The 23,627-nt window shown below is 41.6% G+C and overlaps 2 protein-coding genes across 2 annotated transcripts; both read right to left on the bottom strand.

Annotated features, from left to right (window-relative positions):
• Nucleotides 1-896: 896 nt before the first annotated feature.
• On the bottom strand, nucleotides 897-4,446 carry LOC101466550 (GTPase IMAP family member 5). The gene is made up of 2 exons (XM_004556488.2): nucleotides 4,335-4,446; nucleotides 897-3,381 (listed from the first exon to the last, which is right to left on the bottom strand). Exons 1-2 carry the CDS (start codon nucleotides 4,393-4,395, stop codon nucleotides 2,516-2,518), a joined length of 927 nt encoding a protein of 308 aa, XP_004556545.1. The 5' UTR covers nucleotides 4,396-4,446; the 3' UTR covers nucleotides 897-2,515.
• Nucleotides 4,447-8,899: 4,453 nt separating this feature from the next.
• Nucleotides 8,900-11,570, bottom strand: LOC101466260 (GTPase IMAP family member 4). The gene is made up of 3 exons (XM_004556487.4): nucleotides 11,517-11,570; nucleotides 10,765-10,788; nucleotides 8,900-10,259 (listed from the first exon to the last, which is right to left on the bottom strand). The coding sequence occupies exons 1-3, from the start codon at nucleotides 11,521-11,523 to the stop codon at nucleotides 9,475-9,477; spliced, it is 816 nt and encodes a 271-aa protein (XP_004556544.1). The 5' UTR covers nucleotides 11,524-11,570; the 3' UTR covers nucleotides 8,900-9,474.
• Nucleotides 11,571-23,627: the final 12,057 nt, after the last annotated feature.

Below are 23,627 nucleotides of genomic sequence, written 5' to 3'. Positions count from 1 at the left end.
TTGTAACCTGTGTGTGTGAAAGACTTTCACCTGCTGTTGTCTTTTATTTGCACACGTTGCTGTTACTGGTGAAGCTGGTCTGGACTGGTGCTGAGTGAAATGCATATAATGGTTCCTGGGTCAGTTTGTCATCTTTTGTCTTTGAGTTCAGGTCGTCCGTCTGTTTGGCGCTGTTAGTGCTGCTGCGTCACTGTAAATGCACACGTCATTGCATGTGTTTGCTTCTGCAGGCCATGTGATGTCAGAGTGCTCCGTAGCTACGAAGCACGATTTCGCCATAATCTCCTCCTCGGCTCTCCTCCCAGGTTTCAAACAGGCTAAACTTTATTAACACAGCCGCTCTTCTCCTGTCTTTATGACCAAACTGTGTGACGACATCATGTTTTTCTAATGTTTTGTTTATTCTTTCTGTGAACAATCAGCTGCTCTGCTGACGGCACAGTCATCAGCGTCATTGGTCTCTCGTGTGAAACTTTACCATCTGATAACTGGTTGTCCTGATCTCCGGTTAGGATAAGTGAATCCAGACAACAGAAAGCGATACCCTGCACACGCTGAGCTCACTCTGAGTGCACGTACCTGTACTTTGATTTGTGCTTTTGGTTCTGAGGTCGAATCTTTCTGCACACATCCAGGCAGCTCCTCCTGGGTTTTGGAGCCTGCACTTTGAGTTTTTGGTCTTTCTAGTTCTATTTGTTAGTCGTTATTGTGCTGTTTGTTTTTCCCGTCTTTGATTTTATTACTTTTTATAGTGTTTTGTGTTGTGAGTTTTGTTGTCCCAGTTTCTGTCTGTTCATATTCCTGGTGTAGAGGCTCAGCCGACGCTTGAATCCACGGAGGTGTTCGATGGTTGGGGTGACGCGGTGCCACTGTTATCAGTGAAACTCTACTCATCCTGTCTGTATAACATCTTTAATACATTCCTGTATTTGTTGTTCAACAGTATCCAACATCACGTAACATAAATCACAAACCGTTTGCTCCGTCCGACCAACAACACCTGACATTAACTACGTGTGTCTACCTTAAATACAGTCACATAAACACACCATACTGTAAAAACACAAAAAGTTTCACACATAAGGTAACATCACAAAATGGTTCCTACACCTGGCTTCATAGTCCTGGTTTGTATGCATCGTGCTGTCAGTTCTTCCTGTCTTCTTTGGGTAACTTGGATCTTTGGGCTTTGCTGTTCCAACACGTGAGGTATAAGAACAGGAACAGATGAAGTATTTAGGTCCCAGTGACACAAAACAACAGAAGTTAAAAATATTATGTATATGTAGAAAAACAATGGAAGCTAGCAGGGGTATAAATAAGACAAGGATACAACATTTAAGAGGAAGATATAATTAAGGTGAGGATTGTTGGATAAGCAGAAGAGAATGAATGGATGAATGGACAGACTTGGCCAGAGGCACGTTTGTAATGACATGTAATGATAATTGTTACCACAAGGAGGCAGCGTGTGACCAGTTTGTGTGCCGATCATTGTTTTAATCCATCAAGTATCTCGGTGTCCACATCTGCTCAGACCTGACATGGTCTGCCCACATCCAGGTGCAGTCCAGAAAGGCCAGGCAGCGCCTGTACCACCTACGACAACTGAAGAAGCTCAGGGTCTCTCCAGAGATCCTCAGGACTTTCTTTACAGGCGCTGTGGAGAGCATCCTCACACAGACCAGCTGTGTCAAGGATAAAAAAGCTCTTCGTAGACTGCTCCATACGGCAGAACGCTTTCCCTCTACACGACATTTAAATCAGAAGATGCTGAACCAGAGCTGCTCAGATATGGAAGGACCCATCCAGCAATAAACTGTCCCAGCTTCTGTAATCAGGCACCATGCAGGCTAGAACAGAGAGGCTCAAGAGGAGCTTCTATCTTTGCCCCCCCAAGCTCCATCAACCATAAGTGACTGAGACAGGACTCATTGTTATCACATCCTGATCTGGCTTCACTTTCACACCCCACTCTCACAATGTACATTCTCGAATTTCGAACTGCAAATTTCCAGATTGTTTTATTCTATTGAATTTACTTGATGTATATAATTCACTCGCTTACTGCACATAATGTCCTCTTTGCATGTATTTACTATAATGTTCTCTGTTTCTGCACAGGAGCGCATCAGGTCACATTTCACTGCATGTTGTGCTTGTATAACTATGCAGGTTGTTTCTTTGAGCAGCTTTGTCCTGATCCGCTGTTCAGAGGTCTGACTGGTTCTGTAGATTAACAGACTAACATGTGTCGACTTGTTTGCGTTCTTCTGTGAGATGCTGCTTTTGGCCATGCAGCATGTTGTGGCTTGTTTTACCAACAGGGGGCAGTGTCTTGTCAGTGGATGGTTTTTATATTCCCTTTGGCCTGCGCCCATGTCTTTACAGGACTTTAGATAGAGCAGCATCAGCCCTCTCTCACAGATGCTGTGTCAGTGTGTCACACTGTGTTGATGCTATAAGTAACTTTAGAAAGTTTCCAGCTCAGGATTCCCTGCAGATGAGTGAAAAGTCACTTTTTATGGTATTTCTCGAATACACAGATCCCTGAAAATGTCATTCCCATTATCAGTATCATACCCAGTAAAGCTCCCAGTAGAGCTCCTGATGTAGGTGTCAGCTCACCACCACAGCTAAAATACCCAACAACACTCCCGAGAAATATTCCCAACAATCCGCTCTTCTCAAGAATAGCCAGTCTGTTTTCTGATGCTTTCCTCCTGCGGTCGTCTTTGCTTCGCTCCTCGTTCGCAGCTTTTTCAGCCGCCTGGAGCATCTGAGGCGTGTAGAAGAAGTCCGAGTAATCTTGTCTCTCCTGAGTTATCTTCTCCAGCAGCTCGGTGACTTGAACAGGGCTCCTGTCAGCAATGTTAAAAATAAAATATCTCCACTGGCACCGTTCAATCAGTTCCCTGAGGTGCTCATTGTCTTTCATGCCCTCTTTTATGTCAGCTTCGTTCCCTCTCGGATCGTTTTTGTGGGTGAACACCACCGTAACGTAGGCCACTGCACGTTTGCCAAAAGTGCGTTCAAAAACCTGCAGTGCTTTTAACTCTTCAGATGTGATGATTTTGAGCCTTTCCACCAACAGGAACACATGAGGACCAGGTTCAACGTTTTCAGTGGCCCACTTGATCTCTTTCACCACGTCCTCTTCACTTGATCCCATTTTAAACAGACCCGGAGTGTCCACAACAACCACGCTGTGACTGTCAGAGTCTGTCTTTCTTTCCACGTGGCAGGTCTTTGTGCGCTCTCCATGAGGATCGCTCAACGTGAATGCAGCACTGTCCCCCAGGATGATGCCTCCTAGCGTACTTTTCCCAACCGTCGTCCTCCCGAACAGGACGATCCTCAGCTCTGGAAGCTCCTGCTCATCTGTTACAAAAAGGTTTGCATGTGAGAAAAGTCCCACTCTTGTGTCTAACTGTGGAATCACTTTACCCCAAAATGCATCCGCTGACCACAAATTCATGAGCAGTTTTCTCAAAGAGACATTTCGAATGACCTTCATAGGCCACGTGCTGCACTGACATCGATATGCATGTAATAGTGCACACATGGAAACTTAATAATTCGATATACGCACAAAAATAAAAATGCATCTAAATTCATTCATTCACGATGAAGTGAAAACAATCGGAAATATTTTAGTTTCAAAGACTTTTCTCGGCAGATCAATCAAATATGTGCAAACAGTCTGGATTCAGTGTTGAAGCTTCTCCATGCAGCTTCTGGGTCAGATCCGGATTGGTCGAGAGCTGTTTGTACCTCAGAGCTCCAACATGAGCACAGTTTGTGGGCTTTTTAAGGACTCATCACAGATTCTCAGTCAGATTAAGCTTTGGGGAGTCTTCCGGCTATTTGGGCCCAGGCGCTGATACTCAGCATGAAGAAGGGTCAACACTGTGAATGCGGCCTCTGCATACATTTGATTTATTTTCTAATAAAGGTTTTGGAAACTTAACATAACAAACACCATCACTAATAGGGCCTGTAATCTTTTTTCCTTCATGGAAAACCCTACTATGCTAACAAGTTAGCATTTACAGATTAAAATGAAAAAACAAACTGAAGTTTCAGACACGACTGAAGTTGTTTAAAGGATTTGACTCAAAGGACTGAACATCTGTCATGCAGCATGCTTGGATTGTCCATTATTTACTGTGAAATAAAAGGTGATTACAATAATTTTATTAGCTGGTTACTCGGCAGTAATTCTTCAAACTAAACTCTCACTGACTGCACTCGGATATGAATGCAGACTGGAGCTAATCTGACACTAAACTGAGCCAAACAGCAGCCTGAGTATCCCTGCAGGACAACCTCACCTTCATTCTCTGGATCTTCATTGATCATCACCGAGCTCTCTGAAGGCTCAGTGCTGCCCATGTCTTCATCTGGCTGCTTAAATTTCCATCTCACCTCTATTTCACCATCCGCTGCTCGTTTCCTCACATACAACACTTCAGCTGTTCTAGGGCAGGAAGTGTGGCACAAAGCAACCAATCAGAAGGCTGAAAAAGAGTGCATCATGCAGAGTGCATTTCCACAGGTCTGCCTTTTCACCCATAACAGTTACATGACTCCATGAAGACATCAGAGTAACACATCTGTTCACAGTTTCATTTAAACCCTAACAGTGGCAAATTCAAAACAAAAGTTTCACATTATGAAAAATGATTTTGTCTTTTTTGACAGTTATGTTTACATTTTCATATCTGTAAGAAAGATTTACAGCTGGAAACAGAAACAACCTGCTGTCAAAAGCAACACATCTATAGAAAGCACAGACAACATCTTATTAAACCTGGACAAATGTGAATGTAGAAGAACTATTTGTTCATTCATATAAAATAAGACAACCCTAAAAACATGCCGGGTTCTGGGGCGAGTTTGATGGTCCTTCCTTTCTCTTTGGCAGAGTCACTCTCCCAGGCTCGCTCACTTCTTCCTCATTGCTTCACTTTGTAAATAAATATGTTTTTTCTTGTATCTTGATGTCTGAGTCTGCTCCTAGTTTCCAGTTAGAGTAAAATCATGAAAAAGTTACCAGCAGTTACAGTGTGTAGAATCTCACAGCCTGATGTCAGTAGACTGCAGATTGCAGTGAAACGTTTTCTTACTCCAACCAGTTTAGGTGCATAATCCTAGCTGGGTGGAGGCTATAGGACAAACATGTTTTAGACAGCCAAGATAGATCAGAAACAATAAATCTGGTTTGTACCCCATGAAGGCCAAGGCCAGCTGGCTTGTTTCTACTACTGTTTGGACCAAACCCTGAGTTTTTCCCTGTTTGTGGAATGCTGTCACTCTGCTGTTGGTGCTGGTTGTGCAGCATCTGCTTTCATTTACTCAGGAAAGGACATGAGACAAGCTCACTATTGCGGTGAGTTTTTGAGGATATAGTTAACTTTTCTTCTTAAAAGCTGCTGTTTTCGCCACAGCTGCTGTTACACTCTTTTGGCTGCTGTTAGCCTCTGTTAGCTGCTGTTACACTCTGTTGGCTGCTGTTAGCCTCTGTTAGCTGCTGTTACACTCTGTTGGCTGCTGTTAGCCTCTGTTAGCTGCTGTTACACTCTGTTGGCTGCTGTTAGCCTCTGTTAGCTGCTGTTACACTCTTTTGGCTGCTGTTAGCCTCTGTTAGCTGCTGTTACACTCTTTTGGCTGCTGTTAGCTGCTGTTACCCTCTTTTGGCTGCTGTTAGCCTCTGTTAGCTGCTGTTACACTCTGTTGGCTGCTGTTAGCCTCTGTTAGCTGCTGTTACACTCTGTTGGCTGCTGTTAGCCTCTGTTAGCTGCTGTTACACTCTTTTGGCTGCTGTTAGCTGCTGTTACCCTCTTTTGGCTGCTGTTAGCCTCTGTTAGCTGCTGTTACACTCTGTTGGCTGCTGTTAGCCTCTGTTAGCTGCTGTTACACTCTTTTGGCTGCTGTTAGCTGCTGTTACCCTCTTTTGGCTGCTGTTAGCCTCTGTTAGCTGCTGTTACACTCTGTTGGCTGCTGTTAGCCTCTGTTACAAGCGTTGGTGAAAAATTATTTGAAGTGGATCTAATGTTGTTGGACTCTGACGCAAATAATTGCTAATACAATTTGAGAATAATTAAACTGTTTCTTAGAAGTTTAGTATTTAGCATACTGGAGTCTAACATTAGCTGGTATAATGTTAGCTTATACTCAGCTAAAGTTGTTGTTTGGCTAGCTAAACTTTTTTTGTAGTTAATATAATCAAAAATGAAGAGTAGATTGCTATAAGTATATATTCAGTTACTACTGTTTGAAACTGTATTTTGAATCTTTTTAATGGGTGGTATATAAAAGAACCGGCCCAATGAGCTGAATGACTTCCGACCGGTGGCACTGACGTCACATCTTATGAAGACTCTAGAGCGGCTCTTCCTCAACCTCCTCCGACCACAGGTACAACATGCCCAGGACCCACTACAGTTTGCATACAAGGCGGGTGTCGGAGTGGAGGATGCCATCCTGTACCTCCTACACAGAGCCCACTCACACCTGGATGGGGGAAAAGGCACGGTCAGGATCCTGTTTCTTGACTTTTCCAGTGCCTTTAATACCATCCGGCCCTGTATGCTTCAAGAAAAACTGAACAGGATGGAGGTGGACCCCTGCCTGGTCGCTTGGATCTCCGACTACCTCACCGACAGACCACAGTACGTCAGGCTGAAGGACATCACGTCTGACACTGTGGTCAGCAGCACAGGAGCACCACAGGGAACTGTGCTGTCCCCTCTTCTCTTCACCCTGTACACCTCTGACTTCTGCTACAACTCTGAATTATGCCACATTCAGAAGTTTGCAGATGACACAGCCATCATGGGGTGTATCTGGGATGATCAGGAAGAGTACAGAAGTCTGGTGAGGAACTTTGTCGCATGGAGTCACACAAACCACCTGCAACTCAACACCTCAAAGACTAAGGAACTGGTTGTGGACTTCGGGAGGTCCAGAGCAGGTCCACTGCCGGTTCAGATAGAGGGGGAGGAGGTGGAGGTGGTCAACAAGTACAAGTACCTCGGGCTGTGGGTGGACAATAAACTGGACTGGTCATGCAACACAGAGCACCTGTATAAAAAAGCCCAAAGCCGACTGTACTTCCTCAGGAGGCTGAGGTCTTTTAACATCTGCAGGAAGCTCCTGAGGATGTTTTACCAGTCGGTGGTTGCTGGAGTACTTTTCTATGCTGTGGTGTGCTGGGGGAGCAGCACAGCAAAGAAGGACTCATCCAGGCTGGAGAAACTGATCAGGAAGGCTAGCTCTGTGGTCGGCATGAAGCTGGACACTCTGGTGACAGTGGCAGAGAAAAGGACATTAAAGAAACTGATGGACATTATGGACAATGCTGGGCATCCTCTGCACACGGCCATAAACAATCAGAAGAGTCTGTTCAGTGACAGGTTGCTTCTCCCAAAGACAAGAACTAACAGACTTAAAAACTCCTTTGTCCCACACGCCATCAGACTGTTTAACTCCTCTCTGGAGGGGAGAGGGAGGGGAAACAGGAGGACAAAGGAGGGGAACAACTAAGCTGTAGTGCCTCTTCACCTCACTGTACAATACCTTGTGCAATACTTTTTGTAAATAGTCAACAGTGCAATAGACTCAATACTTGAAATGTGCAATTCACTTGTATTTTTATTTTTTATTCCTATTTATTCTATTTATCCCCTTTGTATATTTTATTTATATTGTCTCTGTATTTATATATATGTGTGTGTGTGTGTGTGTGTGTGTGTATATATATATATATATAATATTCTGTAACTCTGTAACTTCTGTCGGTGCTGTGCTTTTTTGGAAATCGAATTTCCCAGAGGAACCCACCCGAGGGATTAATAAAGTTCTATCTAATCTAATATCATTTTAATGGAAAACAAATAATAATAATAAAAAAATAAGTACAAGATTTTTCAAATAAAATAAAACCAGACTAAAGACAGTGCATTTCTGCATTACAGCAGTACTTGATACTCTATTTAAGAAAATCGAAGCACTGATTAATGGCAGGACTTCTTTGAGCAGTTTTGTAGGAATGGGGTCTAAAAGACACGTTGATGGTTTGGAGGAAGTAATTATTGAAGTTAACTCAGAAACATCAATTGGAGAAAAAGAGTCTAACTTAACATCAATGGTACTAAGAGTAGCTGTAGATAATATTACATCTGTGGGATGATTATTGGTAATTTTTTCTCTAATGATAAAAATGTTATTTGTGAAGAAGTTCATGAAGTCATTACTAGTTAACGTTAAAGGGATGGTTGGCTCAACAGAGCTCTGACTGTTTGTCAGCCTGGCTACAGTGCTGAAGAGAAACCTGGGGTTGTTCTTATTTTCTTCAATCAGTGATGAATAGTAAGATGTTCTGGCTTTGCGGAGGGCTTTCTTATAAAGCAGCAAACTATTTCTCCAGGCTAAATGATGATCCTCTAAATTTGTGACACGCCATTTCCTCTCCAGCTTACGAGTCATCTGCTTTAGGCTACGTGTTTGAGAATTATACCACGGAGTCAGGTACTTCTGATTAGAGACCTTAGATTTCACAGGATCAAATAGCATTATAGCATTAAAAGATAATAATAACAATAATAATAATAAAAATAATAATACTTTGTAAAATTATACAATAGTAAAACCAATCACCCTTATAATCGTTTACAATGATGTCATCAGTAACAATAATAATAATGACAGCAGCAACTTGTTGTGTATTGTCATGATCACTTTTTGTTGTTGTAGTTTTTCTTTGTTTTCATTCTTTCTGTTTTGAGTCTTTAAATGTTGTTGGGCTTCTTTTTTGAGTCTCTGTACTCTTGTTAGCTCTTACAAAAGGTCTATAAAGAAATCAGAATAATCTTTTGTTGTACAGTTTTATTTTTATTATTTTTATTGCTGCATTTGATATTTTCTTCTTTCCAAGTTTTGTAAATTTGTATTTTGCTTTGTTAAAATCTTCCCGTCACATCACAGCTGAGTCATGTCAGAAAATCAACCGTTTTGTTTGAATCATCTTTTATTTGCTGATTTTGCTGTTAATGTCTGATTAATTTCACACACTGATTGATACATTAGCATTTTAACTTTACTGAATCAGAAAGATAAAAGAACACACGAGGAGAAGAATGTGACATCACCAAACACAACGATCACTTTAAAAAAAATTACATAAGTGTTTACAGAAAAATGATAAAGGTGGAGTCGGCACAGATGGAGCAAGCATGGAAATGTCCTTCCTCTAAAGCATGGTGATGCATTGGTTGCATTATTGATTGCGGTCTGCAGAGAAGCTGAAGGTATCAGATTAATAAAGTGCAGTAAAAATAGCTGAATATTTTACTCTTTTATAGAACTCAGCTGCAGTTTTATTACAGCACAATAAATGTGGATCGTTTTTAATGGGTTTGTTGCTACAGTCTGAAGGCTTAAGGTCTCGACTTACTTCCCTGCTTTTTGTTATTAAGTGAGACAGTTTTCAAACTTTGTTGCCAGCCAGACATTTGCTTGTAGGGCTAAGGTAACAAATTCCGCTGGCAGCACAGGAGACAACAGGGCTTTAGCGACAGTGGCCACATGTTGGTCTCCAGCCCCCATCTGCCTCTGAGTTTTTGACTTTTGGATTTGCTTCCTTAAGACTTCCTGTGCATGTTCGAACAGTTCCTTGGTGTAGTTTCTTAGCTTGTTATTTTGTACCATTTCATTGATTTCCTTCACCAGCTGCTTTTGTTCTTTTGTTTTATCTTTTTCATTACCTCTGTTGTTAATAACACAGTATTTCTGTGTTTTAAATCCCACTTTCTTAATAAACTTCCTTATCTGGTTTCTCTGCCTACCAGACAAGTCTCCATCGATATGCGTGATCAGGAGGAAGAAATAACGCATGACCTCTTTACCAAAGATCCTCCTCAGGACTTTCACTCGTTCCACATCCTGTGTCGTAAAATCGTCCTCCCAGCTGTGCACGTACAGGAACACGTGAGGCCCCTGCTTAGAATTGAACTGAAAGGTGGATGCAATGATCTTACTCAGCACCTCCTCCTTAGATTTGCTGGTGTGGCACAGGCCGAGAGTATCAGCTAAAACCAGTCTTTGGTTTCCAAACGGCGCCGTCTCGGTTGTGCACGGCGCTTCATCTGAGGCAAACAAGCTGTTCGTCACAGCAGCTTTTCCCAGGAATGTGTTCATGATTGAAGTTTTCCCAGCTCCAGTCTTTCCAATGAGCACGATCCTGAGCTCCTCTGGCACTGTTGGAGAATCATATCACATATCAGCACTGCAGCACTTACTCTGAACAACAGCTGATGTTTGAATGACGCTTCAATTGTTCCCAGCTTGCATTTGTTTTACTGACTTTGCATTACAAAGAAATTAACTTTCAGATGTTTTTATTATCTTAATTATCAGCATTATAGACTCATTAGTTTTCATGTAAACCACAGTCAGTCTCGTTTTACTCCCACACTTTCCCATCTTAATTTTATGGTGTCTCGCTGATAAATTCAAAGTTCAGAAACACTTCAGATAAATATGATAGCAGCATATTGACCATTTGTACAGTTGAATGTTTTCATTTTCAGAAAATGTACTTCATAAAGTAACAGTTTCATTGTGTACTGCAGTAATTGTTGGTCTGGTGCAGGGCAGGCGTCTAATTAAAAGCAGGTATATTAATGCATAGAAGATTTAGCCTAGAAAGCTGCTTTTTATGTTAATGTCACTTATAGGAGCTGCATAAGACGTTTGTCCTACCTTCTGGTTTACTCCCCTGGGACCCTATAAAGAGAATTGTTAAAGATGTTAAAACCCCAAATGTGTACAAGTATTAATTTTATTATGGTACACACTGCATATTTCAACAGATCCAGCAGTTCTACATGAGGATTTTCTGACTAAAATGGCTAAAAATACATAAATCTGGAGCAGTTTGCACCTGAAGCCTTTCTGTCATGCTGCTCAGCAGAACTTTGCCACAATTATTTAAAAACTGAATTTAGTCAAAATGATATTAAATGTAATAACATTACTATTTTATAGATGATAAAGTTTTAGGGTGCTCGGAGTGATCATGTAAGCTGCACTCAGCACTGACTGCACATAACAACTTTTCTATTATTTCATGTCGTCAGATTAACTGAGAACTGTTCAGGATTCAATTTAGAAAAAAGAGAAATCTCTACATGTTACACACTTACACAAGTAATCAAGAAATTATTACAAATATTAAATTATATGAAAGAAGCAACAAATGAAGGCGATTAAAAAGCCGAGTGACCTTTGATGTAATCAATGAGGCGTCTGATGACTAGAAACTATTTTAAAAACCAGCGAGCTCGTAGACTAAACAGGGAGTGTTGGACTGTGTAAGTGTAGCTTTCTCTGTTACAGATGAGACATTTGTGTTGTTAGTACTGCTGTTAATAACACATGAAAACGTAATAAGAAAGAAAAGAAATGCTCTGCTGGTTTATTTACAACCTGTATGAAATGTAAAATGTACGTACCGCCCATCTTTGTCCTTTGTAAAAGCAGTGTGTCGTTGATGTCGTTGAACAGTTTGCCATCTTTATATTCAGCAGTGTGCCGCGTCCTCCCCTTAATGACGTTCGACTATCGTCTGCTTGCCAATGAGCCGACTTCTCAGAAACCAGAAACCAAAATATCCGTGCGCAGCAAACGATAGAACCAAACAAAAGTTTGACGACTGGAGGAATCGGGGAAGCTCCCTCTCTTACAGTAAAATCATGTTTGAGTATCGAAAAGGCAATCTGGAATGAGAACTTTCCAGGATGCTGAACCTGGCATTTTGACCGTTTAGCCACAGCGGGATAGAGGAAGTATTTTTTTTGTGCAGCAGGATTACCCACACTGTAAAAACGTCAACTTGATTAATGTTGAATTAGCACATTTTCTATTGTTCGCCTAACATTTTATAACTGAATTAGTTATAAAATTAGTAGTTATAGAGTAAGTAATACCATGTTCTTAAAATTTCTGATGCTAGATAATTGACATTGAATTAACAGATAAATTTAAGTTGAGCCAGCTATTTACCTACAACCAGACCTTTAGCTTGTCCATTTCAGAGCGCATAGAGGAATGGCGCTAATGTCTTTGACAAGAGAAAGAAGAGCAAACCATTACGCTGCCTTTGGTAACTAAATGCTACATTTTTCTGTTTTAATATAAGCATCTTATAAACTTTAGTTAGTTCTAATTTCTTTGTTGTTAATGGGCACCAAAGAAAAAATATATATAAAAAGTTCCATAATCTATTTATTTCATTTTTATTTATAAAGTACCAAATCACAACAACAGCTTCCACAAGACAAAGGAAAAAGAGACAAACCCAACAATCATATGACCCCCTATGAGCAGCACTTTGGCGACAGTGGGAAGGAAAAACTCCCTTTTAACAGGAAGAATCCTCCAGCAGACTCAGGGAGGGGCAGGGCCATCTGCTGTGATTGGTTGGGGTGAGAGAAGGAAGACAGGATAAAGACATGCTGTGGAAGAGAGACAGAGATTAATAACAGATATGATTCAATGCAGAGAGGTCTGTTAATACATAGTGAGTGAAAACAGGTGAGAGAAGAAGTGCTCAGTCCATCAGGGGAATCCTTGAATCCTCAGATCTTTTGCAGCATTATTGAAGCAGGGTCACCTGGTCCAGCCCTAACTATATGCTTTATCAAAAGTTTGAAGCCTAATCTTAAAAGTAGAGACGTCTGTCTTCCTAATCCAAACTGGAAGCTGGTTCCAAAGAGGGGCCTGAAAACTGAGATCAGTTGGAGAGTGAAGTGCTCTAATGGGGTGATCATGTCTTATGAGTAGGGTTGTCAATTTTAATGCATTAATGCAGATTAATCTGTCATCACGATTAACCCATCCAGAGCACAGAATGACTCAAAATCCCTGAAATGTCAACACATTTCAGGCAGTTTGTCCAAAGCTGGTTGTCTGTGCTCCAGATGGGTTAAATGCGTTAAAATTTTTTAATCGCGTTAATCATGATTACACATTAATGCGTTGACATTGACAGCCCTACTTATGAGGTCTTTAAGATAAGATGGGGCCTGGTTATTCAAGATATAATATATATATAATATATATGATGTGGATGATTTTAAATTTGATTCTGGATTTAACAGGGAGACAATGAAGAGAGGCAAATGCAGGCAAAATCTGCTCTTTCTTCCTAGCCCCTGTGAGTAGTCTTGCTGCAGTATTTTGGATTAACTGAGTCATTTTTGACCAGGACATGTCCTTCAATGCACATATTAAACAAATATGTAAGACTGCTTTCTTCCATTTGTGCAACATCTCTAAAGTTAGAAATATCCTGTCTCAGAGTGACGCTGAAAAACTAGTTCATGCATTTATTACTTCCAGGCTGGACGACTGTAATTCATGATTATCAGGATGTCCAAAAAACTCCCTGAAAAGCCTTCAGCTGATCCAAAATGCTGCAGCAAGAGTCCTGACAGGGACTAGAAAGAGAGAGCAGATTTCTCCTGTTTTGGCTTCCCTTCATTGGCCGGGGAATCAGGGGATTCCCATGATGCACTGGGTGTTTCTTCTTCACTCACTATGTGTTAACAGACCTCTCTGCATTGACTCATATCTGTTATTAACCTCTGTCTCTCTTCCACAGCATGTCTTTATCCTGTCTTCCTTCTCTCACCCCAACCAATCACAGCAGATGGCCCCGCCCCTCCCTGAGCCTGGTTCTGCAGGAGGTTTCTTCCTGTTAAAAGGGAGTTTTTCCTTTCCACTGTTGCCAAAGTGCTTGTTCATAGGGGGTCATATGATTGTTGGGGTCTTCTCTTTTTTCTTTGTATTGTGGCAGCTGTTGTTGTGATTTGGAGCTGTATAAATAAAATTGAAATAAAAATTGAAGTTATTTTTGGACTGGACGGACCGAGACATACCAGTCTGTCGTGGTGAAGAGAGAGCTAAATGCTGAAGCGGAGGTCAAAATTTACCGGTCGATCTACATCCTCATCCTCACGTATGGGTAGTTACCAAAAGTATAAGAATTACATCGTGGATACAAAGGGTGGAAATGAGCTTTCTCCAGTGAGTGGCTGGTCTCTCCCTTAGAGAAACCGGGTGAGATACTCTTCGCTATTGAAAGGAGCCAGCTGATGTGGTTCGGGCATCTGATAAGGATGCCTCCTGGTGTCTCCTGTGTGAGATGTTCTAGGCATGTCCCACTGGAAGGAGGCCCCAGGGCAGACCCGGGACACACTTGAGAGATTATGTTTCTTGGCTGGCCTGGAAATGTCCTCGTGTTCCCAAGGATAAGCTGAAGGAGGTGCCTAAGGAGAGGGATGTCTGGACGCCTCTTCTTGGGCTTATGCTCCTGTGACATGGCCCTGGACAAGTAGAAGAAAATAGATGGAGAAAAAGAGTCTAAAAAATATCAGTAGTATTGAAAGTATCTGTATATATGTTACGTGTTACGAGATGGTTACAGAGGGCTTTCCTATCGATACACAAACTTTTTATCCAGGCTACATAAAGATCTTTTGAATTACTGAGACATCATTTCTGCTCCAGCTTGTAGTTTTTCTGATTCAAGGTGTGTCCTTGAGGGTTATACCAGGGAGTCAAATACTTCTGATTTGAGACTTTTATTCTTCAGAGGAGCTAAAGTGTCCAGAGCCATGTGCAGTGTAGATGTTGAACTATTAACAAGATAATCGACCTCTGTGGAGGCAGAGTTCAGGTAGCTTCCCTGCACTGTGCTGGCGCATGGCATTGAATATCAACGAAGGAATTATATCCTATAGGAATTATAAACTTAGTTACAGCACTTTTAGAACGACGTCTACTGTGATGAAATCTATTACTCACAGCCGTGTAAACCTTTATTGTAAATTTAAATGTGATTTGGAATGGAATTTTTTTTCCCTCAGTTTTCAGGAAATACTGAAAATGTTCATTTACTGTGCCATATGTAGGAAAGTGATCCAGTGTGATTTTACATACAACAACAACAACAACAAAACAACAAAACAAAAAAAACGTTTTTTGAGTTTTACAGCTAGCCTGGACACGGACGAGTAAGAGGCTTTCAAATGAATTAAAAGTCTGTCTGGGTCTTTGGTTGATTAATAGGCTGGTGTGAAAAATTGCTGCCACACCTCCCCCTCGGCCTGTGCTTCGAGGTTTCTGGTAGTTAGAATGACTCGGGGGTGTTGATTCATTTAAACTAACATAATCATCCTGCTGCAACCAGGTTTCTGTAAGGCAGAGTAAATCAATTTGTTGATCAATTATTAAGTCATGTACTAACAGAGACTTGGAAGTCATTGTTTGGTGACCTGCTTTACCTGTTGAGCTACCGCCCCCCACCCCAAACTCATCACGCTACACTTGATGAACCCTAACTGTGACTGTGAACACGATAACCACTGTGCACCAATCACACACTGCTCTTTATTTTAAATCCATCACAGTACTGCAAACCTAAACTGCTGAGTATTTTAATGCAGCCTTTAGATAACAGCCTAGTTTGTTTTGCAGCACGTTTCACAATATGAAAAACATTTCACATGCAAAGACCGATATCTGATTTAAAAACAGGAATTACACTGGTGTGAAAAAGTATTTGCATCCTTGCTGATTTCCTGTTTTTTTGTATGTTTGTCACACCTACATGTTTCAGATCATCAAACAAATTTAAATATTAGACGAAGATAACACAAGTAAACACAAAATGCAGCTTCTAAATGAAGATGTTTTTTATTGAGGGGAAAATAAACCAAACCTACATGACCCTGTGTGAAAAAGTGATTGCCTCCTAAACACAATAACTGGTTGGGCCTCTCTTAGCAGCAACAACTGCATTCAAGCATTTGCATTAACTGGCTACCTGGAGTCTTTTACAGGACTGTGGAGGATTTCTGGCCCACTCATCTTTGCCAAATTGTTGTAATTCAGCCACGTTGGAGGATTTTCCAGCATGAACCGCCTTTTTAATCATGCCACAACATCTCAGACAGATTCAGGTCTGGACTAGGCCGCTCATTTTGCTTTTCAGAGGTGCGTCAAGAAGCAAAACAGATGCCTGAAGCCTTTGTTTGGATGTTTGTGAATCAGTGATTGTGTTACCTACTTCCTTCTCTTTCTCTGTTATGTGTTAAGCACAGATTACTCCATACTCACAAAATGTTGGGAAGTCATTTGAAACAGTGTCTCGGTACTAACCCTGGCTAACTGTGCAGATTGTGATCTCTTCCTGCTGACATGTGGTCTTTGCTGTGTGCCAGATCAGCATGTTCAGGACGGTTTAACACGCCCTGTTTGTGACCCAGCCAGTTTTTTCTTCTTCACAAATGTGCTCTACAGGTCTGTGTGTAAAACTGAAAGAACTGTGTAGCTGTCACTTCCTGAGGTGCCACTTGCTTTGTAACCACAGGGTGAGGTTTTATGGGTATGAGTCCAATTTTCACACAGCATGTTCTTAAAGCAATGAAACACCATGGTTTACAGCCACGTGTTTGTGATATGTGTAACTATGTTTCCACACTTGGAGAAGGACTCGGCATTCAGTGTGTTTGCAGGCCTCAGGGTGTGGAATATTATTTATTTTCCATGCAGTGTGGATGTTCCTGTACAGCAGGGTGTGGGTCTTCATTGTATCCATCACCACTCAGTTCTGGTCATCTTTAAAATGTCTGTCCTGTCCTTAGACGGCATTAAACGGGAAGTTGGATTGCACCAGCACCTTTGTTTTTATGCCAGTATACCTCATGTGTTTTCAACACGTCAGTTTCTTCACTTTTTTCCTCACTTCTCTTCATTCTTTTTATGCTCTGCTTCACAAGCGTGCAGTACTTCCTCTTTCATGAGTACTGCACTGCACTCCTACAGATGCAAAACATCACAGCTGTATTTCACCGCCTGTAACCTTTGTAAAGTGTGCCTTACATTTCCTGTCTAAACATCTCTGCGCCCCCTCAGCGCACACATGAGGACTGAGACAAGCAGCTTATCAAGACAACATGATGACAGGAAAAGTTCATAAATAACCATAAAGAATAATGGAGAGAATAATCTTCCTCTGATTTTGGTCCTGTTTTTCATTCTAGTTTTTACAGCTGAACCTGAACTAGCCTGCCTTCCTCTCTGGGACGAGCCCTGTATGTGCACCGTGGTTAAACAGTTGAAGCTGCTGCCCTGAGGGCTGTACCATGAAGCTGAGTTAATGGGTTAACACAGATTAAAGTCAGAGTTGTCAGTCTCACAAGATGGATGTCTTTTAATTTATCAGATCACCATGGTAACCTATACTGAACACTTGACCTAGTTCAGAGCAGGCTCTGCTCACAGTTTCGGTTAAATTAATCTGGAAGCCATGTTTTCATTGAGTCTTTTATGACTCACAAATGAAACTCCCCTAGTGACCACTTGAGTCTGACTCCAAAAGGGAGCAGGAGTCTTTCTGAGTTTTAATCATATCTTCAAACGGAGATCGGAGTCTGCACAGCAAGAAGGCAAACTGCAAACAGGCGGTGAATCCAAAAAGGCTGAGGAGGAGGGGCTTTACACAACTGTTCCTGTACAAGAGGCTGATATTTATCACCTTGGTGAACTGCAAGAGCTCGTCTCAGGCATCTTAACCGCGAGTTTCTGTTTCATGCAACATGCAGCATGCAGAGGTACAAGTACAGAACTTAACCCCCTCTGTTAAAACACTGATGAATGCACATGAACTTAAAATGCCACGTTTTATTTTCACTGCAGTCCCCCCCTTTGAAAATTCAAATTCTCACTTGTAGCAAATAAAAATAACAAGCTTATCGTTAAATTAATTACATTGCAGAGGGGAATTAAAAGATAATAATCATAAAAATATAAGTTAGCTTTAGTCTGATTTAATTGTGTAAGTAGTAACTAAATTCACGTGTGTGCAGGATGCTGTTTTTAATCAGTTAGCTCCAGTTTAGCCTCCCAGTTCAGGCCCACTGTGGGTCTGAAGCTGCATTAGTCCAGAGTCACACAGAAAGATGGAGCCTCGAGATTTTATTCTGAGCTTAGAATAAATCCACACTGCCTCTGTCTTTAACTGACGACAGATTTACTTTCAAAAGTAAGTACTGAACATTATGTCACTTATTTATGTGTGAATATTTAATAATGAAGAACATTAAAACATGACTGTTAGCTATGTTATATTGCTGCCTCTGTTCGGTGGTGTCGAGCCAAACGGACTTTAACGTGTGTTTGAACGAGCTGACGGTTCACTCGTTAAGCTGAAAGAAAGATGCTTTAATCACAGCAGTCACACATGTGTCCACTGTACCATCTGGAACTCTTCTTGTTTACACTCGTAATAACACAAACACTAAATCCTCCTGTTTGTAGCAGTGTGTACACCTGAGACTGTCACCTGTCTGTCTGTCCTGAATCAGTCTTATTAGGTAATGTTCAAATAATTTTATCATTCCAGTGTTTTCAGTGTGGTAGAAAGTACTCAGGGCCTTCAAGTTACACACTGTGAAAGGCAGCAACAAGTTTAATGTTCAGAAACATAAAGTAATAATGGATTGGATTTATATAGCGCTTTTCAAGGCACCCAAAGCGCTTTACAATGCCACTATTCATTCACTCTCACATTCACACACTGGTGGAGGCAGCTACAGTTGTAGCCACAGCTGCCCTGGGGCAGACTGACAGAAGCGAGGCTGCCATATCGCACCATCGGCCCCTCTGGCCAACACCAGTAGGCAAGTAGGGTAAAGTGTCTTGCCCAAGGACACAACGACCAGGACAGAGAGCCCAGGGATGGAACCGGCGACCTTCCGGTTACAGATGCGATTCCCAACCCCCTGAGCCACGGTCACCCCATCAAGTATGTATCAGCAGCAGAATGGAGCTAAAATAAATGTTGGTTTCAGTTCTATGAAGCTTTGAGTATTTTGGATCAGTAGCTGCTGTGTTTGTTGCATCATGTTGCTGTAATTGTTTATATGCTTTATATATTCTGAGCTAAGTTGATCTATAGTGTTACATCATATTCTATAAGGATGTTATGTGTTTGTATACTTCCTGCCCAGTTTGACCCATTTAGCAGACGTCAGCCTGTTTAAGGCTCTGATATCTATTCTGTATGACTTACAGCAGTTATGACATGGTCTGATTTTCTCACCCAATAAAGGAATATTTCATATATCAGTCTACTCTTCATTCTATCAGACACAGTTATCACAGCTCGTACATTTGCTTTTTCCACACATATATAAGCATTGAGCCAAATGTAATAATGCCAACATATTAAAAGAACAATATTTGTCTCTTATATATAATACACCTACATATACACTGTCACAGATACTTGTCTTTGAGTGATGATTTAAGGTGATGGGAAATATAAATAACTGCAACTTGAATCTTTGACACAGAGTTCAAACTCACTGCTGTAATATATCCTGTAATATATATATATCATAATAATCTGACAATACATATAATACCGCCGCACGTAGTACGCGAACTGCGCGTCCTCCGAAGCCTGCGGTCGCTGGATGGGGACACAGCCACCGAATCAGACAGCTGCTGTAGGCTGAGCAGGAAGAGGAGGAGTCAGAAAGAGAACCCGCCAGGGAGCAGGTTCACTTCACACAGTCTGCTCTCTTGATGCAAAAACAAAAAAAATCAGAATCAGAAAGGGTTTTATTGCCAAATGTTGAGCGGGTTTACAACATTAGGAAATTGCTGCGGTGCTTCAGTGCAAACATACTGTTATAAATACTGTTATAAATTAAGCTTAAATAGATATGAAAATAAAAATGAGAATAAGAATTAAAAGTGCTAAGTAGATAGATAGATATATACATGATATATACATGAGTGCAGGTGGTGATCAGTGCCAAACATAGAATGATGCAGTGAACACAGCGTAGGGTCATGTGTTAGTGGTGGGAACAGTCATACGGTTATTGTTCATGTGTCCAACAGCAGAGGGGAAGAAACTGTTCTTATGGCGAGAGGTTCTGGTGCGAATGGACCGGAGCCTCCTGCCTGAGGGGAGCAGGTCAAACAGACTGTGTCCAGGGTGAGAAGGGTCAGCTGAGATCCGGGCTGCACGCCGCAGTGTCCTGGAGGTGTACAGGTCCTGCAGAGATGGGAGTCTGCAGCCAATCACCTTCTCAGCAGAGCGCACAACACGCTGCAGTCTCTGTTTGTCCCTGATAGTGGCTCCAGCGTACCACACGGTGATGGAGGAGGTGAGGATGGACTCGATGATTGCAGTGTAGAACTGCATCATCGTCCGTGTTGGCAGGTTGAATTTCTTCAGCTGCCTCAGGAAGTTCATCCTCTGCTGGGCTTTCTTAATGACGGAGGTGATGGTGGGCTCCCACTTCAGGTCCTGGGTGATGGTGGTACCCAGGAAGCGGAATGAGTCCACAGAGGTGATGGGGGTGTCAGTCAGGATGATGGGGGGGAGTGGGGCTGTGTGCTTCCTGAAGTCCACAATAATCTCCACTGTCTTCTGGGCATTCAGCACCAGGTTGTTGTGGCTGCACCAGGACACCAGACGTTCAACCTCCCTCCTGTAGGCAGACTCGTCCCCGTCCAAGATGAGTCCAATAACGGTGGTGTCATCTGCAAACTTGATTAGCTTGACAGACTGGTGGGTGGAGGTGCAGCAGTTGGTGTACATGGAGAAGAGCAGGGGAGAAAGAACACAGCCCTGAGGGGAGCCGGTGCTGATGGTCCGAGAGTCAGAGACATTCTTTCCTAGCCTCACATGCTGCTTCCTGTCCGTCAGGAAGTCAGTGATCCACCGGCAGATGGGATCAGGCACATTCATCTGGGAAAGCTTGCCTCGGAGATGGTCTGGAAGGATGGTGTTGAAGGCAGAGCTGAAGTCCACAAACAGGATCCTGGCGTAGGTTCCTGGGGAGTCCAGATGCTGCAGGATGAAGTGTAGGGCCATGTTGATGGCGTCATCTACAGACCTGTTGGCTCTGTATGCAAACTGCAGGGGGTCCAGGAGGGGGGCCGTGAGGGTCTTGAGATAGGAGAGAACCAGGCGCTCAAAAGACTTCATGACCACAGATGTCAGAGCCACGGGTCTGTAGTCATTTAGTCCAGTGATCCTAGGTTTCTTGGGGGGGGGGAAAAAAAAGAAAAAGATCCTCAAAATAATCAGAGAAAATGACGTCATTTTAGTTTAAAGAAGCTTTTATGTTTGATAAAGAAAAAAAAGCTATTATTGTGGGTGAGTTTAACATCCATGTAGATGCTAAAAATGACAGCCTCAACACTGCATTTAATCGGTTATTAGACTCAACTGGCTTGTCTCAAAATTTAAAAGAACCAAGATATTTAGACTGTTAATAAAGTGGTAGAAACTCTGTATAAGGCCCAGGTGGATGTTAGATGATAACAAATAAAAGTTTTTTCCAGCTAGGGTGAATATGGATAAGCATCAGGCTTTCAAATGAAATAAAAGTCTGTCTGGGTCTTTGGTTGATTAATAGGCTGGTGTGAAAAATTGCTGCCACACCTGCCCCTCGGCCTGTGCTTCGAGGTTTCTGGTAGTTAGAATGACTCGGGGGTGTTGATTCATTTAAACTAACATAATCATCCTGCTGCAACCAGGTTTCTGTAAGGCAGAGTAAATCAATTTGTTGATCAATTATTAAGTCATGTACTAACAGAGACTTGGAGGAGAGAGACCTAATATTTAATAATCCACATTTCACTGTTTTACTCTTTGGTTCAGATGTGGATACTGTATTGTTCTTTCTTTGTGATTGTTTATGTTTAAGTTGTTTGTTGCTGGTTTTTAGTTTGTTTTTTGTCTGTTTGGAAGCTGACACAGTTTCTATGGAGATGGGTTTTTGGGGGGGTAGCAGGAGGAGAGAAGCTGCAGAGAGACGTGTAAGACTGCAGCTCTGCTTCCTGGTCCCAACTCTGGATAGTCATATTTTGGGGGGTTTAATAAATTTGTCCATATTTCTAGAAATGAGAGCTGCTCCATCCAAAGTGGGATGGATGCCGTCTCTCCTAACAAGACCAGATTTCCTCCAGAAGCTTTGCCAATTATCTATGAAGCCCACATCGTTTCTGGGACACCACTCAGACAGCCAGCAATTTAAGGAGAACATGCGGCTAAACATGTCACTCCCGGTCTGATTGGGGAGGGGACCAGAGAAAACTACAGAGTCCCACATTGTTTTGGCAAAGTTGCACACCGATTCAATATTGATTTTAGTGACCTCTGAGTCACATAAGTGGGTGTCTTTATCATTTTCTTTTAAATGTATGTTTGTCTTTATAATTCAAGTAACAATTTGTCAGTTGAACTGAATTTCTTAGCCTTTTCCCCCCCATCTCTGAAACACTTTAGTCTGGTTTCAAAGCACTACATAGCACTGAAACTGTGCTTTTAAAAGTTTTTAATCATCTTGTATTAATTGCTGACTCTGGAACTCTGTTATTTTAGTTCTTTTAGACCTGAATGCTGAATTTGATACAGCAGAGCATGGTATTCTAGTGTCTAGACCGGAGAACCCTGTGGGTATTAAAGGAACTGCGCTTGAATGGTTTAAATCTTATTTAACCAGCACCAATCTTGACAGTTTTTCTGTCAGGTTTGGTGGCTCTTCATCCACATCCAACCCCCTTTAATGCAGGGTGCCTAAAGGATATATCCTTGGTCCAGTATTTTTTCCCTTTACATGCTCCCATATAGGTTCTATTTTCAGAATCAGAATCTCATTTCACTGTTACGCCAATGATTCTCAAATCTACTTAAAAAATTCAGTTACAAGATGTTACAGTCCCTGATAATGCATTGCTTTAAATGGAGAGACTCTTGAGGGATGGCTGTTATGAGGAAAGGCAGCCCAGAAACACACATCTATGTGTGCCTCAACTTTCTGTCTTTTACCCAGGCTAATCTGCCATTTTCCTTCCTTGGCTAGGTTTAAGGGTTTCGATCTAGATTATCATTCTAAATTTGGGACACATCATCAGTAGTGGACCTTGGATTCATCGGGTGTTTCGGCCATTATCACTAGACACACTAGCCCCGGAGTGTGTCACTGGTTTATCTTAAATTGTTATTTCTCTTCTTCTTTCTTCTGTTTTGGTTTCCTACAGCTTGTTTTCTATTTCTATCTACTGCAACTGATAAATACTTACCTCTTTAGCATTTATGGAGCCTGTGTTTTTTTGGTCTTGTCTTTGCTGTCTTGACAATATAAAATCATGGTTGGCATTACATTTTTGAATATAAATGATCAAAAAAATAAAAACAAAACAGAGATTGTACACAGCAAATCCAGCATGTCCAAATTAACACTGTCGGATTTAATTTCAACACTATTAAAGTGTCTATATGGGTCCACACCAGAGAGTGTTAATTTAACTCTTTTTGGAGAGTTGGTACGTTAACTCTGATTTAGTGTTAAACACCAAATCTGTCTGGAGTTGATAATTTAACACTTGGTGTTAAGAGTTTATATATTAACTCTCAAAGAGTATTTTAGTTTAACTACGTAAGAGTTATCTTCTAATTCATTCTAAAAAGCGGGAATTTTACTGTTCTGACCTTCTAGAAATTTCTTTTGGAAATAAACATTTACTAAAAA

This window comes from Maylandia zebra, linkage group LG4 (assembly GCF_041146795.1).
Source record: "Maylandia zebra isolate NMK-2024a linkage group LG4, Mzebra_GT3a, whole genome shotgun sequence".
Classification (NCBI taxonomy): Eukaryota; Metazoa; Chordata; class Actinopteri; order Cichliformes; family Cichlidae; genus Maylandia; species Maylandia zebra.
Note: the sequence above shows the minus strand (reverse complement) of the source record. Positions and strands in the feature narration are given on the sequence as shown.

Coding starts and splice junctions, on each gene's coding strand:
- LOC101466260 (XM_004556487.4), bottom strand. Junction 10,260..10,764: donor CCAGGGGAGTAAACCAGAAG/GTAGGACAAACG, acceptor ATTCTCCAACAG/TGCCAGAGGAGCTCAGGATC.
- LOC101466550 (XM_004556488.2), bottom strand. CDS start 4,395: ATGGGCAGCACTGAGCCTTCAGAGAGCTCGGTGATGATCAATGAAGAT. Junction 3,382..4,334: donor TGAAGATCCAGAGAATGAAG/GTGAGGTTGTCC, acceptor TTTTTGTAACAG/ATGAGCAGGAGCTTCCAGAG.